At 22.4% G+C, this 25,716-nt stretch overlaps 1 protein-coding gene across 1 annotated transcript; it reads right to left on the bottom strand.

The window, feature by feature from the left end:
* Nucleotides 1-559: 559 nt before the first annotated feature.
* On the bottom strand, nucleotides 560-25,703 carry LOC112597029 (protein PFF0380w-like). Its single transcript, XM_025342937.1, has 42 exons — nucleotides 24,741-25,703; nucleotides 24,495-24,596; nucleotides 23,984-24,091; nucleotides 23,797-23,877; nucleotides 22,290-22,349; nucleotides 20,802-20,936; nucleotides 20,667-20,732; nucleotides 20,541-20,606; nucleotides 20,235-20,360; nucleotides 19,832-19,951; nucleotides 18,977-19,030; nucleotides 18,735-18,890; nucleotides 16,996-17,181; nucleotides 16,660-16,902; nucleotides 16,490-16,525; nucleotides 16,206-16,213; nucleotides 15,850-15,883; nucleotides 15,490-15,588; nucleotides 14,415-14,501; nucleotides 14,247-14,342; nucleotides 14,063-14,161; nucleotides 13,898-13,984; nucleotides 13,714-13,812; nucleotides 13,493-13,591; nucleotides 12,583-12,711; nucleotides 12,382-12,498; nucleotides 12,193-12,324; nucleotides 11,409-11,525; nucleotides 11,000-11,143; nucleotides 9,006-9,122; nucleotides 8,826-8,918; nucleotides 8,308-8,571; nucleotides 7,767-7,865; nucleotides 5,981-6,133; nucleotides 5,774-5,926; nucleotides 4,357-4,486; nucleotides 4,005-4,281; nucleotides 2,637-2,823; nucleotides 1,503-1,679; nucleotides 1,281-1,430; nucleotides 1,040-1,222; nucleotides 560-951 (listed from the first exon to the last, which is right to left on the bottom strand). The coding sequence occupies exons 1-42, from the start codon at nucleotides 24,754-24,756 to the stop codon at nucleotides 668-670; spliced, it is 5,169 nt and encodes a 1,722-aa protein (XP_025198722.1). The 5' UTR covers nucleotides 24,757-25,703; the 3' UTR covers nucleotides 560-667.
* Nucleotides 25,704-25,716: the final 13 nt, after the last annotated feature.

Below are 25,716 nucleotides of genomic sequence, written 5' to 3'. Positions count from 1 at the left end.
TGGATATTTTTACACACAACTAGTTTTATAAAAAAAATAATATCCTTATTTTGTAGTGATTCAAATAGAAATACCTAAAGATATTTGAAATTATCACCAAATGTTATTGATTTTATTAATATTCTCAACGTATAGTATAATATTTACAACTTACTAAAAAATTAGTTTTGTCGGCATCATTAATTTTCAAATTAACAAATAGTTATTAATCAAGAATTTAATATTGGACATAAAAAAATAATTATAATAAATAACAATTCAGTTGTTATAAATTATAACACTCAGATAAATACATCTAATGAAATTAATGTAAACTTCTTTAGTTTTTATTTATTGTAGACACACATAAAGAAATATAGTCATAAATAATAGTGTAAGAGAAGAAAATTTTCAGACATTAAGGCTTAAAAATACTTATAATTTAACATCAGTAACACAACTTTAATATAATAATAATAATAAATGATTATATATGCTAATCATTGTCAAACATTTTAATGAATTGCTAGAGCAATATATTTTTACATAGTCAATTAAAAATTAGAATAATTATATAAATGGTGTTATATACCATAAAAATTCAAAAAATTATAATATAAAATATCACAGATATTATCAGTTATTTAGTCTTCTCAACATATTTGAAGTCATCAGGTTATTTGAATTGCTAATGAAGATTGTGAAGTTGTATAATTGTATCATATACATCTTTATTTAACAAGCAGCTGTTTACCAAACACTTCAATGTCTTAATGTCATCTATGGCACACAGTTTATCCCATACAATATTATGACCTAAAATTGATTTAAATAAACTAATTTTTTTGGATAAAATTGCAGATAATTCAAATTTTGGTTTCCATTGCATTAAACTCAAACAGCTGGTAAGATAATCTACAGATCCTAACACCAAAATTATTGACATCAGCAACTCTTCAAAGTATTGAGAACCTATAAATTTGAAGGTTTTAAAATATTATCTATTTAACTAAATTTTGGCAATTTTCAATGATATAATAGTAAATAGTATTGTACTTACGAGGTTGGCTGTTATTCAGATATTCAATAAATTTTTTTTGTAATATTTTGTAACTATTATAGACAGTGTTATAAATATGTTCTTTTCCATTTTTTTTAACACCATTTATTGGATCTTTACATTTCTTTAGATAAGTGGCTACAGTAACATTACATGTTATCTTAAATGGCTTCATTGTCATGTCTAAAATTCAAATACTGTATAAATTACCTGGTATAATTAATTATGTATCACTACTTACTTATACATTCCATTATTTTTATGGCATACATTTCATCTTGTTGAGTATTCAGATAATTATCAATTATAGGAAATAGACAGTTGACCATGAATTCTACTAAATCTTTAGGATCACAACATTTTAAAAACATGACTACGGAAACGGAAAAATCTATAAAATATGTAATTCTCAATTTATTATTCATAGCATACATATTTAAGTATTATTTGTTTATAAATTTACCAGGTTTGTGTTTATGTTGAATTAAATTTGTTGGCAAATCTGTGGTAAATGTGTAGTTGAAATGACAAGAAAGCAAGTTGATTAATTCTCTTTGGAAAATATCACAACCGACAGTTTCCTCCGAATAAAATTTCTTTTTTGCAATTATGTAGGATAAAGCAGTTATAATAACTGGGTCTAAAAACAAAATACATTATAATTAAACAATTTAAAATTTTATTTAAATAAAATTAAATATATGTATGTATTTTGAAAAATTTAAGACAAAAAATTGTTTAATTTTTTCTTAAGTTATAATAGGGCTATACATCAAATTGCGATGTTTATTAATTTTGTTAAAATTTAGCAAATTGATTTTTTTTATGCGTGTAATATTATTTATTTCTCAGCTAAGTTTTAAGACTGCAAGTAATTTCTTAAAGTCTTAATTAATCAAATTTAACATTTAAAAGAGATATTTTTTTTCTGCATAACATTAAGATTAAAGAAAAACTAATGAAATTGAAAAAAAATTCAAGTATTAACATGTACAAGCTAAACAACTGTTTTTTACAAAGACAAAGGATAGTTCAAAACAGTAATAAAGATGTGGTTAATCATTTATTTAAATAATTTGTTAATAAAACACTTTGGTTTTACATAAGCAACTGTCCAAAATCTAGAATTTTTATGGTCATATAAGTGTTTTATGTAAGACAACATATTATCATCATATTTTTGATATACAGCAATAAAAAAAATGGTAACTAATGATGATTTACTTATTCAAGAAACCCTATAAATCTCTTTATAAATTAAAGTATTGTTTATTTAATGTTACACAAAAAATACAATGTAGCAATTAATTAAGATTAAGATAATGATGTACCTATATGATGTGTTGATTCAGTCTTTCTAAATCATAATTTAGCAATTTTATGTTTTAAAAAAAAAATAATTCATTTCCTTGTTATCATTAATATTAGAACTATCAAAACATTTATAAGTAAGAATACTAATTTAAGACACTTAATAAATTCTTTTTTTTATACTTTTATTCTAAAACAAGTTATGAGAATTTTAAAATCAATTATTAATATAAATAATTTTAAGTTTTGATATTTTTTTAATTACAATTTTGAACTATTTAATTACCTTCTTCATTATTTGTACTTCTTGGTAAGCAATTTTTCCATAACAACAAAGATATAAATATAACACAACAATATTTGTTAGGCAAAAAAACCATTGAATCAAAAATAAATATTTGAAGAGTTTTCAGCATTCTTAACCTAACACAAATGTCAATAAAGTATACTGTTTGTTTTATTAATTGATCATCCTGAAAAGTGAAAATGAATACATTATATAAATATATAAATAACTTATACAATCAACAAGATTATAATAATTATTTTATTGTAACAATAAAATACTGTTAAAAATTGGTATGTTTCCATAATTTCAACTACCACAGTAAAAAAATAATAATAAAAAAGATGTTCATTTGTGAAAGAAATGTCTCATTAGTTTTGTAAAATTTTTTTCCATACATTCACAGTATTAGCATAAAATATTTTTCCATAATTATTCTATATTCTAAATGAAGTAAATTGATTTTTTAATATAATCTTTTTTATCTGTATACAATTTTATATTTTATATAAAAATGTTTTGATTCTTAATTTTGAGGTTAGTTTTTTGATATAATTCAAACACTATAACTATGGAACTTTAAATTTTAACCAAATGTTTATATTAAAATTTTCTAAACATGATAACATTTATAAAATATACTGACTCTTTATAAGATATATTTGGACATCTAAATTTTTTCAAATGTTTTATAAGGTTCATCACAAGTTTTTTATTATAGTCATTGAAAAATACAAAATATGTTAGCATTTATTTAGAAACCATTTGAAGTTTAAATTTTGTAAAAATTTATAATTTTAGTTATTTTGTTAAAATTTTAAAATATTTCTGGTGGGGGTTTGAAACTTTTTCATACATTATTATATACATAATTTATTCCATATTACTAATTGTAAAATAAAGTACTATAATTAATAGTAATTTATTTTTATGATAATATGAAAATGGGCTGATAGGTCTCTATCCAGAATTAATTTTTGTATGCAATGATTTATCATGAAATTCAAATTCAACATATTATCTATTATAATGATTTACTTGTTTTAAGACATTTTTCGTATATTTAGGTACCTACCTAGTTATTTAAACATAAACTTGCCAATGAGCTAGATTATTTTCAAAGTATATAAAAAAGTATAAATTCTGAATTCAAGGCACTAGAAAATGTTCTGTACCCGATCCTTTAATGCCTATTTTTTTTTTACTAATGATCATGCAATTTTAAGCCTTACAATTTTATTTTGACTTAAACCCTTTAGATCAGTAGAAAAACTCTAGTTATTGCTGCATCAGGTGGTAATCGAAATAATGAAAAATTACCCACTAATAATACAAATAAGTATGGAGTAAATAAACTGTTTTACGTACAATTTTATGATCAATATTCATTTGCCTCTTAAACACATTTTTTCGAATAACATTTAAAATAACTTCAATTAATGTATCACTTCTCAACATTTTTACCAATGCTAGAGTGATTGAGGTTAGTTTCATTATTTGTGGACAAAATATATTTAAATTTGTAGATGCCAATATTTTATTTTTCTCTTCATTTTTTAATTTATCATAATTTTCTCTATAGACAGACAATCCATTTATTATTGGTGGACCAATTAATTGTTCAAAAAGAAAAACACCAATTGAACTAAAATTTAAAAAAATATACATTGATATGATACATATTATATAATATTGAATAAAATATATTGTTTAAAATTACCTTGCAATTTCTTCTTCACCAAAAAATCTTAAATTTCTGAATTCTTTGGATTCTAAAATATCATTAAGTGGTTTATTTGATAATATGAATTCTCTCAAGTGAATCCTGATTTTCATATTACTTTTAACATCTATAAAAATTAAATAAATCATTATTAATTATTAATTATTTTCTAGTAATAAAATATTACATAATTATTAAAATAGAACTTTACTTAAAAATTTAATATTAAACACATTATGTAAATATTTTTCTACATATTATATAATAATAGTCTTAAAATTCTAAAATAGATGTACTCTCAATAATATGAATGATTACATGATTAATGTTGCAAATATTTAATTGAAAAGTATTAAAACCAGCAGTGATGTCATATATCTACCAGTAATCTCAAAATTGAAAAACCGTTAATTATATATAAATATTTTTATTTGATTGATAAATATGTACAATATATTAAAACTGATCTATTTACACTTTTATAACCTAATTAATGTCATTAAATAAAATTAAATGTGAATTACCTATAAAAAGAACTGAAAATATATAGAGAATTTTATTTAGTTACAATTTTGATATACTACCATACCATGAATATTAATGTTAGATGAGTTATTTATTCACAGTTTTAAATATTTAATAAAGAACTCAAATCTAGGCTGTTTTTATCGGAGTATTATTTTTCACAAAGAGACATGTTTAAATTATTTAAAAAGTGAAAAAAGGCATCAATTGTGATGAAAATTTAAAAGAAACTACCAGAATAAACAAAAACAAATTATCTCAGATGAACATTTAAAAGAACAGTTACACACATAAACACGTTAATCGCCATATGATCACAGGCGGTCATCTGAAATTCTCAAATTTTATACATTTGTGACTGCTGGCGCCCATTGTTCATCATTACTACCACGCCACATGACTGCCGGCGACCATAAATGAATTAAGTTTTATATTATTAACTTTTCTATGGTGGAGCTACAATAATGCCCCAAAATAAGGACTGTGGCATAGCAGGAATTATTAAAATTTTTTTGATATAAGTACTTATAATACATTATTTTTTTCAAATATTTAGTGTATAAAAATTTGTAAAACTTTGAAAAATATGTTTGGCGTATACCAAACACCTACTCAATGATCGCTAGCGGTCATATAGTGGTTAACATGTTAAGATGCATAAAAAAAGAGGTCTCAGATTTTATAATTAATACATATAGGTAATCAATATAAATTATACTAATGATTATTAAAATAAAATTAACAATATATCATAAGATATTTGAACAGACTGGGTAATTAATTTATAAAGAATAATACTGTAACTCAATATTATTTTTAGGTAAATCTCAACTTTCCATTTTAATTTAATTTTAATTAATTATAGAATGTATTTTATTTTTAAAATTACTTTTAGGTATCTGTAAAGAATTACTTTTTTGTGTTTTAATGGCAGGAATAGAGTGTTTTTTTTGTTGGTTATAGTTATTAATTTCTGATTTTGATATTGTTTCTTCTTTGGTTGAATTTGATTGCTTTAATTCTGGATTTATGTTTTTTACACCTAAAAAAAATTGATAATTATTATTTAAGTTTTTTAAGTGCCTAAAATACTTACCATTTAATTTTTGCACAAAAACAGAATTCTCAATAATAGTTGGGTTATTAAGTTTATTAGTTTCTTGGTTTCCATCATTTAATTCTGTTTTCCAACATATAGGAACATTGGTTGGAATTGATTGGTTAAAATTAGAATTTTTATTTTTTTCAACTAAAGAAAAAAATGTATAACAATTTGTATTTAAATATAGGAATATAAATCATATTTGTTATAATACAGCTCAAATATTATAATATATAAATGTTCCCTTAACAAGTATATAGGATTATTTAAAATATATATGTATGAGGTGTGACAATAAAATAACAACTTTTTTAATAAAAATGATTTATTTTTAAAATCTTATAATTTAATGATTGTCACCTTCAAAGTACCTTCCCTCAGCATCAACACACTGTTGCATACGTTGCTGCCATTCTTGAAAACAATGTTGTCAATCGCTTTCAGTCAGCCCTTTTAGAAGTTCTGCCATTTTCATTTTTACGTCATCAACTGTTTGAAAATGGGTTCCTTTTAATAAACTTTTAATTTTTGAGAATAAGAAGAAGTCACAAGGAGCAAGGCCTGGCGAGTACGGGGGACGTTGGAGTATAGAAATATTTTTTTCAGTTAAAAAACATTGAATTGAAAATGCACTGTGAGCTGAAGCATTGTCTTGGTGAAGAACCCAGCCATTCTTCCATAGATCTGGTTGCTTTTTTCTAACACGTTCTCTTAATATAATCAATACCTCTTTATAATAATATTGGTTGACAGTTTGCCCACTAGGAACCCATTCAATAAAAATTATTCCCTCAATATCAAAGAAAACAATGACCATTGTTTTGAATTTCGACTAGTTCATTCGTGCTTTCTTCATTCTTGGGGAAGTTGGTGTCTTCCAATGCATGGATTGCCTTATAGTTTCAGGATCATATGTAAATATCCATGTTTCGTCACACGTAATAATATTATTTATAAAAGATGGATCATCTTTGATGATTTTTAATGTGTCAGAACAAATGTCTTTGCGACTAAATTTTTGATCAATTGTCAAATTTTTAGATACCATTTTAGCACACACTTATTCATATTTAAATTTTCAACTAAAATTTTACGAACACTTTCTCTATCAATAATTACAATCTCTGCTACAGCTCTAACACTTCATCGACAATCTTGCTGAATAATTTTGTCGATTTTTTCAACATTTTCGTTTGTTGAAGATGTGGTAGGACGTTTAGAACAATCATCGTCTTCGACGTCCTCTCTTCTACTGCAAAACCGTTTGTGCCATAAAAAAATGTGAGCTCTTGACAAACATTCTTCACCATAATAACTTCACATAACATACAAAATGATTCCGTGGCAGTTTTTTTTAATTTAACAAGAAATTTAATGTTAACACGTTGTTCAATTCATATATCTAACATTTTCGGCAATATAGTCGAACTTGCACTAATAACAAGGATACTAATGTATAACAAAATCAACAGATTTCATCAGTGTCTATAGTACTTTTAGATAAGTGTTTCCTAATCATATTTCAATAATTGTTTTATAGATATCGTTAATAGTTTAGGTTATATTTAGAAAGTCTCGTTATTTTATTGTCACATCTCGTATAGTTAATTAAATAACAAAAAAATGATATTTTTTACTTTTTGGTACCTTTATGGCATATACATGCAAGAAACAAATTTTAATTTTATTAAATTGTAATAAAACTTACAAAAAATGGCTATTATTTAGATAGATAAGCAATTTTTAAAATTAAAAATTATATAATTAAAATATTATTTACCATTTTCATTTATAACGTCACTGACTAATTTCTCAGATTGTATGTTTTGATATTCATCACTATGAAAAAGTAAATCATTTTTTAATTGATCACCATCATCTAAAAAATGTAATTTGAAATTAATTTTATTATAAAAAGAAAAAGATTATAATCATCACATATTTTTTTTGATAATCAATAATAAATTCTAAGGCTAGTTAGCTAATGAACTTTTAATGTATTTTAAATATTTTTTATTAGTAATTTAAAAGTTTTGAGGTTATTTTAGATATTTAAAAATAATTTAGAAAAGAATATAACCGAAGACAATGTCACATAATAAAAACACTTTGATTGACATGATTTTGAATTTTGAAAATTAATTAACCTTCTCACAATTTTTGATAATTTTTTAACAGTAAAAAATACAATACAAAAAAAAAAATGAGTAGAAAGAAAGACTAGTTCTTATGTAAAACTAATTGTTTTAGATGTTTGGTTAAAGAATAGCTCAAAAACTATAGACAAAAAAGGTTGTTGTTAAAAACAAAAAAATACTTACTATAAAAATCTATCATATGTTGACAATTGGATATAAATAATTCATCAACGTACATTTCTTTCAATATATCTTTGATATTCTTTGGTAAAGATTCATTTTTATTAATAATGTTTTTATTTAATGATTTAATTTTATAAAATTCATTGCACATTTCAATAGACATGCAATTATCTAAAGAATTATTTTCTTCTTTTAATAAACAAGCATTTTCACAATTATTATTAGATAGATTACATTTTTCTTCCGGTAAAATAATGTTTAACACTGAAATATAAAAATAAAATAAGATAATATTATGTTGTATGTAAATAAAAAATATGTATTAGTTTTATATTAATATTTATCATTTAAGTAGTAGTGAAATTTAAAAAATAATTTAATAAGTTACAATTAAAATTTTTTTTAAGTTCATAATGTATTACGAATGTGAACAAACTGAAATAATACAATTAACTAGTTTTTTAAAAAAAATTATCTTATATTTACTGACATAATTACATTTAAATACAAAAGCATACTTTTTTCATTTTTGAAGCTATTTATTTCAGAAAATTGTTTCTTTATTGGATTCATTAATTTGTTTTCACAAAGTTCCATTTCCGCTGTAAAATCTATAATGGTTAAAATATTTACAAATCAGTAGTTATTACAATGTTAAAAGATTAATGATACTAAATATACGATAAACAATTAATTACTCATACTCTCAGTTGAAGATTTATCAGTTGAACAGTTTATTGTTTTTTCATTGTTTGAGCTATTAGCTAATTTAAGGATAGAAGTCGAAATTTGATTAACGTTGTCATCAACGTCTTCTAAAAATATACAATTATATATTTAATATATTAAAACTAAACAAAAATACAAGCATAAACATTTGATCATTTAAAAATAGTGTAAAATTATACATAGAATAAGTTGGCAAGTGATAGCTTGAAAAGTAAAAAAAAAAATTAATTAATTTTAAGTAATATACAATAATCATTTCTAAGATATTTTTTAAGTTAATGATTTAAGGCAGAAATTCCAATAGTAATTTATTAAATACTAGCCGATTCATCATGGCTTAGTCCGTGATAGGTTGTTTATTTTGCCTTTGGACGATGATATATAAATATATAGAATTTTTTATTCAAATTTTATAGTTTAATAATGTGATTGGCAAGTAAATATAAAATGGTTAATTAAAAGATATTGAAATGTTTCTAGCGGTATTAAGAATTTGGTATACAATTTTGAAAACAAATTGTAATAATTTGTAATATTGTCGTCAGAAAATTGGAACATTTAAATACAATACAACCCCTCCAGGCAAATTAAAAATTAAAAATCGAGTGATGTGGTGACATTCAGGAGAGTATTTGGAACAACTCTGTGAAATGTTTGAGTTAATTAAATCTTACTATAAAACAGTGTGAATGTATGGTATGAATAGATAATATTTTTAAATTAATTCGGATATTTTTAAAATTTTATTCTGTATAATTATAACAACTCTTATAACATAAGTGTGTTAATGGTAATCATGGTTATAAAACAATAATTTTAATAATAATATTGGATATGTGTAAAAATTCCCATTTTTCTTATTTTATTTTATTTTTTTATTACTTAACAAAAGTGATACTAAAACTTTCAACAGACTATCAGGTATAGCAGTAAAAAATTTCAGCCAAATCGGTTCAGTAATTTTCTCGGTTAGCATATAGTGCTAGTTGAATTACCTGGCTTTGCCCATGTGTAGTTTGTGCTTTCTCAAAATTTTACTTAATTTTATATTTTTATCAAGTGCTAAATAGTAACAATAGTTGAATTATAAATAAAACAAAAATATAATAATCATTAGTAGGAGTATTTGGTATAACTCAGTGTAAAAAAATTGGGAAAATATTAAATAATGTCGTCATAAAACGGGAAGATAAAAAAAAGGTTGTTCTTTTATATATATAAGGATAGTATAGATCAGTGGTCGGCAATAGGCGGCCCGCGGGCCAAATCCGGCCCGTGAAAGAAAAATAATTGGATCACAAAAAATATTTTTTTTTAATAATGCTGTTTTCCACATATAATAATACATATTTTATCTATTTTATGATGTATTTAGGGATTACGATTGTGTTTATCGTTTATTGCTATTTATAAATTTATAATAATAGTTGCGATAACATAAACATTGAATAATTATAATATTAGTTAATACTAATATCTGAGTTTTTAGTTTTTACTGGCCCTCGAAATTTTTTTTTTTTTTTTTGATTTTCTGGATCTCCATAGCATTTAATTGCCGACCCCTGGTATAGATAATTAAATTACTACATATCATATTTTATTACTTAAATTGTTATAGTTTTATCTAAGAGCATAGATTAAATGGATATTATTTGCTATTAATGCATGCCATTATTTTTGTTACATTAAAGCAAAGGACTAATTTAAAAATATTAAATATTTAATTATTTTTAAAAATTGCAGGAAAGGCAAATTTTATACTTTACTATTACAATTAATGCTTGATTTAATATTCAGTTAAAAATTAATTTTTAATTAATTCTTTGGCATTAATTGATATTATTATTATATATTAACCTAACCTTTATTTGATTAATTAATACAAAATACAGATATTTTTTTAAATATGTAATCACTTAATTTAAACACAATAGCAGGAAATAAGTTTCATTTAACTACTTACCAATCAGTAATCTATCATCATCATCATCATCATCATCATCATTGAGACTGTTATTATTTAATGAGAAAGCAATATCATCAGTAGATAGGTCAAATAAATTATTAATGAGCACATCATTTTTAGGTATATCTTGTAACATTGGACCTAAAAAAAATAAATAAATATAATAAAATAATTATTTAACTGTTATGGAACAAATGTATATAAAATTACTTATTAAACTCAGACAGTTAAATGAAATTAAATATAAATGATTAAAGAGAATTGATAAGTATACATATTGTTCAAAGTTGTACACTTCTTATACTGAAAACAGTTATATATTTTTTCTAGGTTTTCAACAGTATAGTACATATATTTAAAATAAACCATTTAGTAAAAAAAATAATTAAAATTATACATCACTTACAAATTTGATCTACTTTAAAACCAATGGTATCACTTAAATCAAAAAGGTTTTTGTATTGAGGTGGTTCAAATATTGTTTGTTTATTTGTTTCTTTTTCATTTACAATTAATGCAGGAACTAAAATAAATAATATATATATTTATTTGTTATATATTTCTTACATTTAAGTATATTAAAAATTAAATTATGTATTTAAATGCATTTATAAATAATTGTGTGTGTTTTAAAATTGAATACATGATAAATGATTAAATATTTATTTATTCAATTAATATCTTACTTATTTAAAATAATAAATAATAAACAAATAAGAAATGTATATAGTTTAAGTTATAATATATATATAACTGTTATATATATACAAGTAGACAAATAATAGAATAGAGCAAATTATTTTAATAATTTATAAAACACAAACATTTCATTTTTTTGTCAATATTAAAAAAAAAAAAAAAAAAAAAAGCTCGATTTGCTTAAAAACTGTAGGGGGTTTTTGGTAGAAAATAGAATCTAGTTGATATTCAAAAGTGAAAGGAATGAAGAATAATATTTTCAGCAAATTGTAATTAATTTAAAAAACCAATAATTAACAGTGAAAGAATCATAATATTTATGTAACATTAATTTAAAAAAAAAATATTTTTGTTATTTTGGAGAAATTTAAAAATAAAAAATATAGACTTGAAATTTTGCTAAAAATATTTAGATAAGCAATTTGTTAATATTAAATTATTTTTAAAAATTTTTTTAAGTCAAATTTATTTGTATAATTAGTAATAAAAACCTGGTTTATTTTCATCTTTTGAAATATTAGTTATTTTTGTTTGAGATAATTCATGGTTGATATTTGTATTGGCTGATGATAAAACATTTTCTGATTGAATATTATTACTTTTTACTTCAGCCATTATAAACTCTGAAAAATAAAATAAAATTGAATAAAATCCATTAAGTATTTAAAATTATGAATTACCTTTTTTAGAATCATTGTTTTCATTTATTTTATCAGTGTTATCACTTAAATGACAGATGTCAAATGGGTTTATTTCAAGGCCAGGAAAATTTTCAGTTTTTAAATCATATTTTATATCTAATTAAAAAAAAAAAAATCTTTAAAAATATTATATACATATAAAAAATAAAAATATATGATAATTTTATTAATTAAACATACCAGCAGTATTATAGTTAAAATTATCTTCAACTTCAATTTTATTTTTAGAATCAATTTTAGCATCTACTATATGAGAATTACAAAGACTGTCTAAATCAAAATAATTTTTTTTGTTATTTGTTGCATAATCTGAAAAATGAATAATAGTTAAATTTATAATTTATTTGCATATCATTTTGTATTTTATTAGTTAAATTGGATGATTTACCTACAAAAAATAGTTTCAGATTATTAAAATTATTTTTATATATTAAAAACATTATAATAAAAAATTATTTCTAATTAACATACCACTAACATGTTACAATACACAATCATTTTTGAACAAAAAAATCACATAAAAGTAATAAATGAAAAAGGGGGAAAGTATGTAATTGTATTTTGCTGTTAGTTCAAAGATGAATAGTAAGTCACTGATAATGGATATGTTACGTTAAACTTTAATGATAATTCATTCTGTACAAAAACAACTCTGAGTGAAGAAAGTTTGTCAACCTATATTATAGTGTACTATATCAAACAATATATTTATTAACTGTTATATTTATTTTACTATTAGCAATATAGGAAGTTAAATTAATGTTTATCAAATTTATATATTTATTGTATTATTGATATTTAATTATTATGGAAGTATAAATAATAAATATATATAATTTATTATTGTTATTAACTTATCTTGGAACAATATGACAAGTTTAAAGTATAAAAGGGCAATTGCATAAAATAAATCTAAATTTTTGTAACTCTTATGATGACATTGTGTAAATAAAAAATAATTTAATACATAAAAGTTTTTGTATTTTTTGTACTTTATACATTCATATTTTAAAAACTTAAAAACAAACGCAGTTACAATGTTAATACTTAAGTTATCGATGAATATATTATTATTCTAAATGAGACTTACTTATTTTGTTTTTATTAAAATTGACATAATTTTCATTAAAAGATTCATGATTAAATGACATATTATTTTTTGAATTATTTAGCAAAGAGACATTATCAGCTAAAAAATAAAAAAAGTTATGTACAATGATTATTTTATACATACATAAATTTTACAGAACTATTTTGAAAAGAAATAATAATTTATTTATATAATTTTTATTAAAGTTGACATTAACTCACTTATTTTGTTTTTATTATGATGGATATAATTTTGTTCACAAGGTTTATGATTAACTGGTTTACTATTTGTTGTACTATTTGACATAGAAATATTATCAACTAAAAAATAAAATAATATGCAATCATCATCTTTTTTTTTAATGTAAACACAATAAAAATGTGTATTTTGAAAGGAATAACTTACTGATTTTGTTTTTATCTAAGTTTATACTGTTTTCAAAATCAATTGGTTTATTATTTGTTGTACTATTTGATATATTAGCATCATCATCTAAAAATTAATTATATACAATAATTTTTTGGTGTAAAAATAAATTAAATATCATTTGTTTACAAAGAGATAACTTACTTATTTTGTTTTTATTAAAATAAACATAATTTTCGTCACAAGGTATTAAGTTGACTAATTTTGTTGTTGTAGTAGTATTTAACGTAGAAGCATCATCAACTAAAAAAATAAAAACAATTAAACACAATATTTTTTTTATTTATATACAAATGTGTACATAGCTAATTTTAAAGGAATAACTTACTTATTTTATTTTTATTTAAGTTGACCTGATTGTCATCATAATCTTTAGAATTGATTGATTTATTTTTTGTAGTATTATTTGATGTAGTATCATTAACTGAAAAGTATTGTTATATACAATTTCTTATGTAAAAATATAAACAATGCTATTTAGAAAGAAATAACTTACCAATTTTGTTTTTATTTAAGTTATCATCATTTTCAAAATTAATTGGTTTATTTTTTGTAGTACTATTTGATATATTTGCATCATCAACTAAAAATTAAATATTAACATAATTATGCACAATAATTTATTTGAAATATTGATTACAGTTTTGTTTTTCATTTAAAATAAACATAACTTTTATCATATGGTTTAAAATTGTCTAGATTATTTATTGTTATATTATTTTATATTATAAAAACATTAACAGCTATTAAAATAAGTATAATTTTTAGAGTAATTTAAATTAAATACTAAATAACATGAAATATAGCTATTTTGTTATAAAAATACAGGAAAACATATTTGAAATCTATGAACCAATGAAATTATTCAAAATAAATTTCAATCTAAGAATAAATCTATATCATGAAAATTAAATAAAAATATTTGTCATACTGTTATATTTTCTTATTAATTATTTATAATTTATATCCAACTAGCTAACCAGGTTGTGACTGTTATAATACGTTAAATTAAAATTAATAAATATAAATATATAATATTATTTAAGTGTCTATAAATATTATACCTACATAATTCTGTGGATTACATTAGGTATTTTATTCTACGCAGTCATACATTTCATTACAATCAGTTATAAACAAAAAAAATTTAAATGATAGATGAGCGCCCATCTCATAAAAACACTCCCTTCAAAATAAAAAATGCCCACAAGGGAGCGATAGTGCCCACATTGGGAATCATTGGGTTAACCTATCTTTTACCAACACAAATAAATTCAATGATTTCCCTACATTTGAGCATGCAACATCATATAACGCAAACCTGTTATATGCTTAATTTATATATTATACAAAGGTAAATTATCTTTAATTAAGATATGAACTATCCTATATTTTAAGTTAGACTAAATCATACAAATGAGCAAAATAAAAATAAAAATTGGTTGCGTAATGTTAGAGTGCATTGCACACAAACCTGTTGTACATTTAATTTATATATATAAATATATATGATGAACTTTTAATTTAAGAAATGTGATATTAAATATGATATTCTAAAAATAATTACTTACTTATTTTATTTTTATTAGAGTTGATATCATTTTCATCACATGGGTTAAGAAAAATCGGATATTTTGTTTTTGTATTATTTGAAGTAGAAGCATTATCAACTAAAAATAAATACAGTTAAATACAGATTATTTTGTGTTAAAAATATATACTTTATTCAGGAAAAGAATGATCTTGGTAAGTGACCAATTTTGGTTGAAGAATGTCAGGCAAAAACTGTTTGTTATTCACAATTAGCTAACCATTAAAATGTTCTGTAGTGGATCAATGATCACTTTTTTGCACAAGTCAGTTATCTTACATTTTTTTTTTAAACATTCCTGAATACAGTATACTTAGCTGTTTTTAAAATAATAACTTACTTATATTTTTCTTATTATAATTGTCAGATTTTTCATAAAAAGGTTTATTTTTCATTATATTATTCGATGTTGAAGCACTATTGTCTAAAATATAAATAAGTTATGTATAAAAGAACAATTAATATATTAATAATTTTTAATAACTGTTTGCCTTACTTTTTAATATATGTATATTATCTATTGGTTTAACTTTAGAAGACTGAATATTAAATTTGACATTTTTGTTATTTTTTGCTAGCAATTTATTATCTGAAGACAATAATACTATAGTAAATGATTAACAATATTAAAATATAACTATTAAGATTATTACCATTAGTATAATCACAATATTCAGTAAGGTATTCAACACCCACATAAACATCTTTAAGCATATTTAAAATATTAGGTTTGATGTGATCTTTTATTTTTAAATTAATACATTTTTCATTTTTTTTATTAATTGAAATTGAATCAAAAATTGCTGTATATTCTTTTGATTGAATAATATTTTTATGCTCTTTGGTAATAAGTGTCCTTAAAATATTGGCTTCTAAATGTTTTTGATGCAATATTTTTTGACGTATTTTTTTAGCATTATTATTAAATGCAAAATGTTTAATTTTTGAAGTTAATATCTTATTATCATTATAGTTGAAACTAGAAAAATTTTTACAATAGCATTTTGAATCAAGATCTGGAACAAAAAAATTAAACAACCTAAAAAGAAATTTATTGAGACCATCGTAATAGTTATACAAATTTGTGTAGTATCTGTTCATTATCAATTTAAAAATAGAATAATGTTATACATATTATTATAGGTCTTACTTTTAATTATTTTTGAACAACCATCTTTTTTAGGATTTAAATTGTCATCTTTGAGTAAACAACTATGATTTATTTTACTATTAAAAGAGTTAGAATTTATTTTTACTTTGTCTTTAATTACTGAATGAAAATACTGATCATTGATTGAATTAGATTCAATCTGATTTAGAGGAATATGGCAAGGGATATTTTCTTCTTTCAACACATTATTTTCAGACATTGGGTGATTTTCTATAGATTGATCTAAAAATAAATTGTATTTTTAGTTTTGTAAATGATAATTTTTTTTTTTAAACAAATTTTGTATTTATTTAAATGCATAAAATAATTACTAACCTGAATTACTATTATCTAACTCGAAAGTCTGAGAACTATTTAGTTCAGTTATTTTTTCTGAAATACTAGTTGGAGAGTTAGAATCCAAATAATTAATTAAGTTATCATTTAAATTAGTATAACTATCAACTAGTATGTTCTCTTCAGGTTCATCAAAAATACTCATTAAGCTATTTTCAACAATATCTAAATGAGAAATATTAATTAAGACATATAATATACTTTCTACAACAAAAAAAAAAAGAGGCTGTGCCCGCTTCAGTTGTCTATTTTATTCATTAATAATAAAACAAAACTATGTACTAGATTTTTACTACAGTATAGTGAGCTATGGTTATACGTACACACATTTATATAAATATATATAATATAGTGGGTATAAATGTATACAACAATAAAAAGATATCTACATAATATGACATCCGGCAGGTGTATCCTGTTAAAATACGAATTATATGTGGGAGGTTGACCAACCAAAAATCATGTATGCCTAATCATAAATATAGTAAAGTAAAGCACTACAGCAGCCTAGAGAAGCTGGTTTTTAGATTGGCAGGATTTTTTCAGATATGGCATCACCAAGCTCGAAGCAACAACTCACAAGCTAACACCACATATTACTCTTGTTATTTTATTTTGAAACTTAGTCATATACTTAGTACATATACAACAATATTCACTGAACCTGTAGCACATAGTATTTTGCAATAACAGAAATTATAAAATTTATTATGTAAAATATAAATTATGAAACTAACCAGTCATCGGTATTGGTGTTAACATTTCGCTAACATTAAGCTTATATTAGGAACAACTTGCTTCAATAAAAATAGATGGTTTTGAAACTTTATATATCTTTTATCCAAATAATATTATACTAAAATAACCAAAAAGCAAGTACAAAAATATCAATTTGTGGTTATTATGATTCGTTGAATTTCGAAATACCACGATTATGTTAGTGTACTGCTAGCACAATAAATGTCATTATTGTTTTCATATAACTTTTATACACAACAATTTGAAAAAAATTGTGAACAAATGTTCACATGGTTAAGTGAAGCTGAGGATGATTACACATTAAGTGATTCTGATGATACTGATGCAGATTTGTATTTTTGTATCCAAAAGTGATGAATATATATATTTTTTTCCTATCAAAAATTATTTATTAATAATTTTTTGCATGGAAAACTTGAAGAATGAAAACTGTTATTAGTAATCATATATTTATAGGATATAACTAGATAAATATTTTAACCTTTGTTTTACTATTTTAAGTTGGTTCACAACATTTCACAACATCAAAAAAATGATTATGTCAGTGTATCACTAACAAGATACCTATTATAATATAAAACATACCGATACCAGTGACAGGTTAAGAAAAACTTTTTTCTTCATATTTTTTATTTTATAACAAATTATTATAATATATGGATGAGTAACACATTTTTTTCAAATTCGTATATTATAATTTATAACTAATTTTAAATTAAATATGGAAAATATGTCTTTACACAAATATTTTATATTTTCCTCTATAAATTCAAAATTAATCTAATAAAATAAAAAATTAACTGTAATAAAAATAGAGTACTAAGATTTGTTTTGTTACACGTAGAAAAAAAAGTCAACACAAGCAGGTACATTATTTTAAGATATAGTATAAGTAACAAAACATAGTTAAATTTTTAATTAAACATAATTAGTTTTCATGATTAAAAACCAAAACTTACTAGTGGTTTTAAATGGTGATGGTGTATAATTGTCTGATTTATTAATATTATCCATATCTTGTTTTGGTAAAAAATCAGAACAAATTGATGAATTATAGTTTATATTACATATATTGTCAATATTAGTATCAAAAGTGCACACATTATTTTTGTTTACTGAAAAATAAAATATTGTACCATATACTTATAATTTATGGTTATGAAATAAATTAAATAATATTATACAAAAGTAAAATACTTACATTCATAATCTGTGGAGAGTACTTTAGATACCACTTCATTTTCTTTATGTGACTCTACATAAGAAACATTAGATTTATAAATATTTATATTTATAATAACATTTTTATTTTATATTTTTAAGGCAAGGTAATTATTGCTAAAATTAGTGTTATAATCAGAACTAGGTTTGATCTATGTTATTTGTTGATATTTTTTTTTTAATTTACTTTTATTACAAGTAGAAATGAAAACAAATTTAAAATAATTTATGTATATTATACATTTCATTATTTTATGTTTATTGGAAAAATTTACAGTCTATACTTTAATCACAATGAGTAAATACAATAATGTACAATATACTAACGAATAACATAGAGAAAAACCAGATGATGAAGGAATCCATTTCAATAAATGGAAATCAAAAATCAATATAAGACCTTTCAGAATAGAATTTATTTATTTCATTATACTACTAGTTAATTTAAGAGATAATAGTACCAAATTTCTAATTATAAAGATAGTGAGACAATATTATTTATTTTCATTTAGGGTTAAAATATTAGTATAAGTCTATGTATTTGGTACACTTCTAAAACCAAATTGTGTAAGAAATATTAGATTTATTCAATTTATTCATTTATTTATACAATAATTTACAATATTAAAAAGTATAAGTACAGGCTGAAATAAAAACAAGCTAACAGCTGTTAATAAATATCTAACATGGCAATACAAACAATTTATGAGAACATATAGTTTACTTTACTATTGTATTTTGAGATTTGACAGGACATCAAAACTTAATATATTCTGATTGTAAAATAGAATTTAATTAATTAATTAAAAACCAAAAAACCATAATAATTTACTACCTTGAGATTCTGTTTTTATTGTTTGATCTTCATTATTTAATTGCCTTATAAATGATTCAGTAACAACAATAATTTCATCATCCTCGGTGATTGTATGCACATATTCATTTGCTGATTGACCTATACAGGTAAAAATAATATGTTTGGTTATTAATTATTTTAAATTTTAAGCAAAAGTAATGAATTAGTTTTAAAAAAAATATTAATATTTAAAAATTTTTGAGGCTTGCTGCTTAAGAAAATGATAAGTCTGTTGACTTACATGAATTTATGTTATTATATTTAACTAGATTAATAACCTAGGTTTAATCAATAGCTTTTATTTCATCGTAATAAATTAATAATATTATTGTAAAACTACATTTATAATTAAATTTTAATAGAATATTGAACATAAAAATACCTGTGTCTTTCAATGATTTATTGGTTGTACTGTCATTATGAGAAATGCTTTTACACACTTTAGAATCATAAACCATTTTATCTAATCTTGACGATTCTCGATTACTTTCCTCAAATGCATTCAAAGCTAAAACATAAAAAGTACGAAATAACGAAAATATATTTCAAAATTATTCTCTATTCAATATGTATTGAAGTTTGTATGTCCATCACCCCTAGAAATGTTTATTATGTAAAGAAGTTATAAATAAAAACTTAGTATTAAAAATACTTTTCGAATAACTCAAATAGAATTGTAAAAACTTACATTTAATATTAGACTTATTGTTAAAACAATATGATTTTTTGTTAAAATAAGTTCTCATTTCCGTATCTAAAACATAATAATTATTAAATAAAAAAATGAAAACATTTAAAACTCATTTTATATTACTTTTGTTAAATGTAGAACATAAATTATCAGAATTAGAAATATAAGGGGATATTTCTTCAACTTCATCTGAAATATAATAAAAATAAATAAATAAATTAATTAACATAAAAATAAATAAAATAATTAGTTATTTACTTTTTATAACATCATTTAACTGAAAATCATCAATTCCTGTATCAGAATCTGATTCAAATAATGAAGGAGTATTTTTCTTGTACTCGGTATTTAGTTGTTTTCCAGGATATAAACAAGAAATATCATTACTAAAAACTATAATACAAAAAATAAATATATTAATTAAATATAATTATTTATATGCATGCTAATAAAAAATGAATAATTTTCAATATTTTCATTTTTAATTAAAATATGATAAAAATTACTAGACTTCACTAATATAATCTTTGTGAAAGTCCAGGTTATTTACGATACATGAAAAAATGTTTAATATAATGAAATAAATCTATACATACAAAAGTATTTGACATTAATTAATTAAACATAATGTATAAAAAATAATAAGAAAATACATGAATTTATATTTTAACATCATTATAACTGTACAATAGCTAACTCAAATGAAATTAAAAATCATTTAATAGACTGTTATTAGATAAAACTAATAAGAAATTGTTTACTGTATCTGGTAGGAATTCACTATTCACTCATATTTCAAATAACAGATAACAATGAATTTTTAAAGTATAAGATAAATTATAATATGACGCCCAAAACTTTTATCTTCGATAGGCTATTTTATTAACCTTTGAGAATAATCATAACTATTAGTAAAAACTTATACTAGACCTGTTTTTCTTATCCTTAATTAACTATTAATTTAACAAATTAGATATATTTTGATAAAAATCAACAAGTTATTTAGTTTAATAATGCTTTTAATATTGCATGTAGCAAGTTGATATTAGATTGTAAGATTTTCATATTTTTATATTTGAATAAATCAAATTCTTGCATTCGGATAAAAAAATCTAATATTAAGCTTCACATAAGATCATATCTTTTAAAATAAATCGAAAATACATTATCATAAAAAAATTGTATTTATAAGCATTAGTTTTAAAATATAAGAGAATTTTATAACTGTTGATGTTATCCATTTTTTACTCTAATGGAAGTCATAACAAAATTCATTCAGCAATTCCAATTTTACGTGTTCTACTTAAATGTTAAGGTGAAACATTAGCATAATAGGGGGATAGTATGAGTGATATATTACCCTCAGAATTTTTTTTTTTTACATACTATGTTGACTTAGAAATACTAAAAATATTACTAGGTATAAATAAAAAAATATAATGTACTAATTAAAATAAATTATCAAACTTAAAAGTAAGATTTTGGTATATTCTTTTATAGTTATTTTTTAACAATACCTTAATTTTTAATTGAATTTATGAAAGTATTTTACTAATTCATAACTTACTACCAGGTACCATCATTATATCTAATATAATTCAAATGTTGAATGACCTCAAATGTTTATTTGTTAAATATTTTAAAGGTAAATGTTAATCGATTTTATTTTTTAAGTAATTTCACACCAATTTTATACACTTATCAATGATAGAATGTAAATGAAAAATTAAATACATTTATACATACCATAACCAAGTTGGAGTTTCTTTTTAGAGATTTGTCTTGAAGGTTTTCTATTTCTACAAGCTAAAAATACTATGATTAATACTTCTTCGTAATAATGTAGTAAATATTTTAGTTAGTTATAACCAGGGCTTGTGAGTTTATGCATTTGCATATTAATCTTGCTAAGTCGCACATAATGCTAGGGGACATAGAAATCCATTTTAAGGCACCATGGTTGAGTATGTGAAGTTTTATTTTACATATTCAGAGTATTTTTACCAAAATTTGAAGAAAATGCAATAATTTATATTGTTGTACTATACAAAATACATGCGACATTTTTGCAACATAAAATTATTAAAAATAATTCATATAGATGGCATAAAGCGAGTATGAATATATAAGTAGCCCACATTAAGCAATTAGTGAGAAACATATTATATGAAATGATCGTATCCTCTTGATACTAGACTGGCTGGATATCTATTTAAAGATCTTAATAATGAATATTTTTGCAATTACATTTAAACAAATAAAATATAACTTACAAATATGAACGAAAATTTTTTTATTTCAAAAATTACTTGCAATTTTTTCTTTTATTAATCTGCATATTTCTGAATTTTTAAAACATATTTTACTAGTTTTTATTGTATAAAAGCATACTTATTTAGGCATTTCTAGGGTATAAATTCATGAGCCCTGGTTTAAACAGAGCTAAATAATAATACAATGGTTGCTGCTTATTGTGATCAAATTCTTATGGGAGTATTCAGATTACCAAGACCAGAAATCATTATAATGGGTGACTCAAAATTCAGATAGAAAATAGCGTAAAAATATTTATTTTTTTTGTCTTTTGTCATTAATATGCTGTAACTTAAGGGAAGTATTCATAACGTTAGCTTACTTAAACCTCAACAAAAAAGCTTCATCAGTTGCCTTAATTCTGCTTCCATTTTTACGTTTTCTATCTTCTGATTTGGTGCTCTCATTTATTTCATTATGAGATTTCAGTAACTTATTTAATGTTTATTGGAATGGTCAATTTTTGTACTGCTAACCTTTGGTTCTTATTCTAGGGAAGCTTAAATTCGGCTAGGATACATTTTTTTTCTCTAATTGAAAAGCACACTTCTTTTACTAACTATAATTACAATACACTGAACAGACAAAAACAAACTACGATTAACATATCGGTGTTTATGAAAACATAATGGTTTCAAACATAAACATGTATCATCACCCATTGCATGAGTTAGATTAAATTAGATTAGGTTTGTAAACTAATAATTATTGTTCATAATCGTATTTTCTGTATAATTTCAATTTTTAAAACGACTATTTCGAATCACTATAACTGATAAACTGAACATAATAAGCGGAAAAAAAAAATGCGCTGGTAATGGCTGTTTATTACGTTCATGTAATTTTTAATCACTATAAGAGGCTAATTCTTTTAACCAGTAAACACTATAAATAACAACCACTGTAATAATAATATATATATACATCAATATTTTAATACCTTTCTTTCGTTTACTACCAATATTGTCAGTTCTGGAACCTTTATGTTCTTTGGCAGTTGTTTCTATTAATTCATTGCTATCTATATAAATAAAACAAATATTAGTGAAAAGTTATATTGTTAATATGAATAGTAATAAGAATTGTATTAGGTTGATATATATTTTTATTACAATTAATTAACTTACTAGTTAGTTGTTTATTTAATTTGTTTCTTGTCATATAACCATTGGTTGATGATAGGACTGCACTATTTATATCTACTTGAGAATGTTTAATAGGTTTTTTTTTTTTATCTAAAATATTAGCAAATACTTAATTATTAATCATTAGAAAACGTAAATTATTTATAAGAAAGATATATACAAAAACACAGACAATTAAGATTGTTATATTTATACTAATTTAAGTAATATTATTTAATAATTCAAAGACAAATATGCAATAAAATATTTAATCAATATCTAAAAATTTACATTTTAATGTGAAGTAATAATGTAATATTTAGTTTATTATCTATACTTAGATAAATTTTAAAGCATAAATTATTGATGCGACTTGAAGGTATTAAAATATATTATTCAATTAGAAAATAGACAGTGTTTATTTTTTAAATTGTTATCAATAATATATTAAATGTACCTATAAATGCATAACATAAATAAATGTTTACTTAGTTAATAATAATATATTACTTACAATAAATGTCATCAGTTACATAATTATTTGATGTTAAAAATGTCCTTTTTCCATTTTTATTTTGAATGTATGATGTTGACTCACAACTTGTTGACAATTTACCTTTACATGGTAAAATAATAAAAAAAGTAAAATAAATAAGCAACATTTAATGAAAAAATTTATTTTATTATACATTTCACAATATTGGTTTTAAATACAAAACTTGTATAGTAATGTTTTCACGTTAAAGGTAAGTACACTTACTATTACTTGGGCTCATGATTGAAGTTTAAATTTCACACCAGCACTAAATGAAAATAAAATTTTTGTAATGAAAAGTCCAATTTAGTTTCATGCGGTTATTACAATCACAGCTGAGAAATATAACACCGACAAGAAAGTCAGAAGAAAAGCATGCGTTTAAATACCGAAATCCACATGTTCGTCCAAAATAAAGATAAACGTAAGAAAACGTTTAACCAATTATCTTAATTTGCAAGTATTAACAGGTCAAAACCATTAAAGGCGAAGATGTAATGGCCAAAATTTGTTAAGCGTTTTTATGGAGAATATTATAATAACTAACAAAGATGAAAAATTACAAATTTGAATGTTAATTTAGGCAAATAATGATGTAATTCATAACTATACTGTAACACAAGCCTAACAAATAACAATCAAAGACCTGAAAGACCGGACTTATTTCGTTAGTTCTCATTCTATTCTACTGCTGCTATCACAGTATCAAACATTTACACCGGTGGTGGCGGTAATCAGTGATTAAAATTTAAAAGAAAACGAGACAACAAAAATAAACGACAATCGAGTCACGAGGCCCAAATAAAAGAGAGATAAGATGAGGCTATAATAGAGTGAGCGCGAAAGAGATGAACAAGCGGTACAATGTAAAAGTGTCGGAAAGGGTTTGCCAACTTAATCGACAGGTACGAAATATCAAATTCTGATTATCTTGATAAATTTTAAACGATTGGGTTGTTTGGAATAATTTTGACTAAAACGAACCATAGGTTTTAATCACAAAGCATAATTTATGGTCTTAGCAATAATTTTTGGTCATAATGATTTTTGGCACCAAATCGCTGATTCCGGTTTTGCGCCAGAGACAACTTGCAGACTTGAAATCTTGAAGGTCTGTCGTGGATCATGGTCATAGACGACAGACAAATACAATTAATGTCCATGTATGTGTGAACCTTAGATCACATTATACTGCAATACT

This window comes from Melanaphis sacchari, unplaced genomic scaffold (genome assembly GCF_002803265.2).
Source record: "Melanaphis sacchari strain LSU unplaced genomic scaffold, SCAv2.0 Contig36_pilon_pilon, whole genome shotgun sequence".
Lineage (NCBI taxonomy): Eukaryota > Metazoa > Arthropoda > Insecta > Hemiptera > Aphididae > Melanaphis > Melanaphis sacchari.
This window is presented reverse-complemented; position numbering and strand designations above follow the sequence as displayed.

Excerpts from the sequence above, each read along its gene's own strand:
- LOC112597029 (XM_025342937.1), bottom strand. Across the intron at positions 16,526-16,659 it reads TTGTTCAAAAATAATTAAAA|ATCTTGATTCAAAATGCTAT; the intron begins GTAAGACCTATA and ends TTTTTGTTCCAG. Across the intron at positions 13,813-13,897 it reads CTTAGATAAAAACAAAATCA|TTGATAATATTTCTATGTCA; the intron begins GTAAGTTATTCC and ends TTTATTTTTTAG.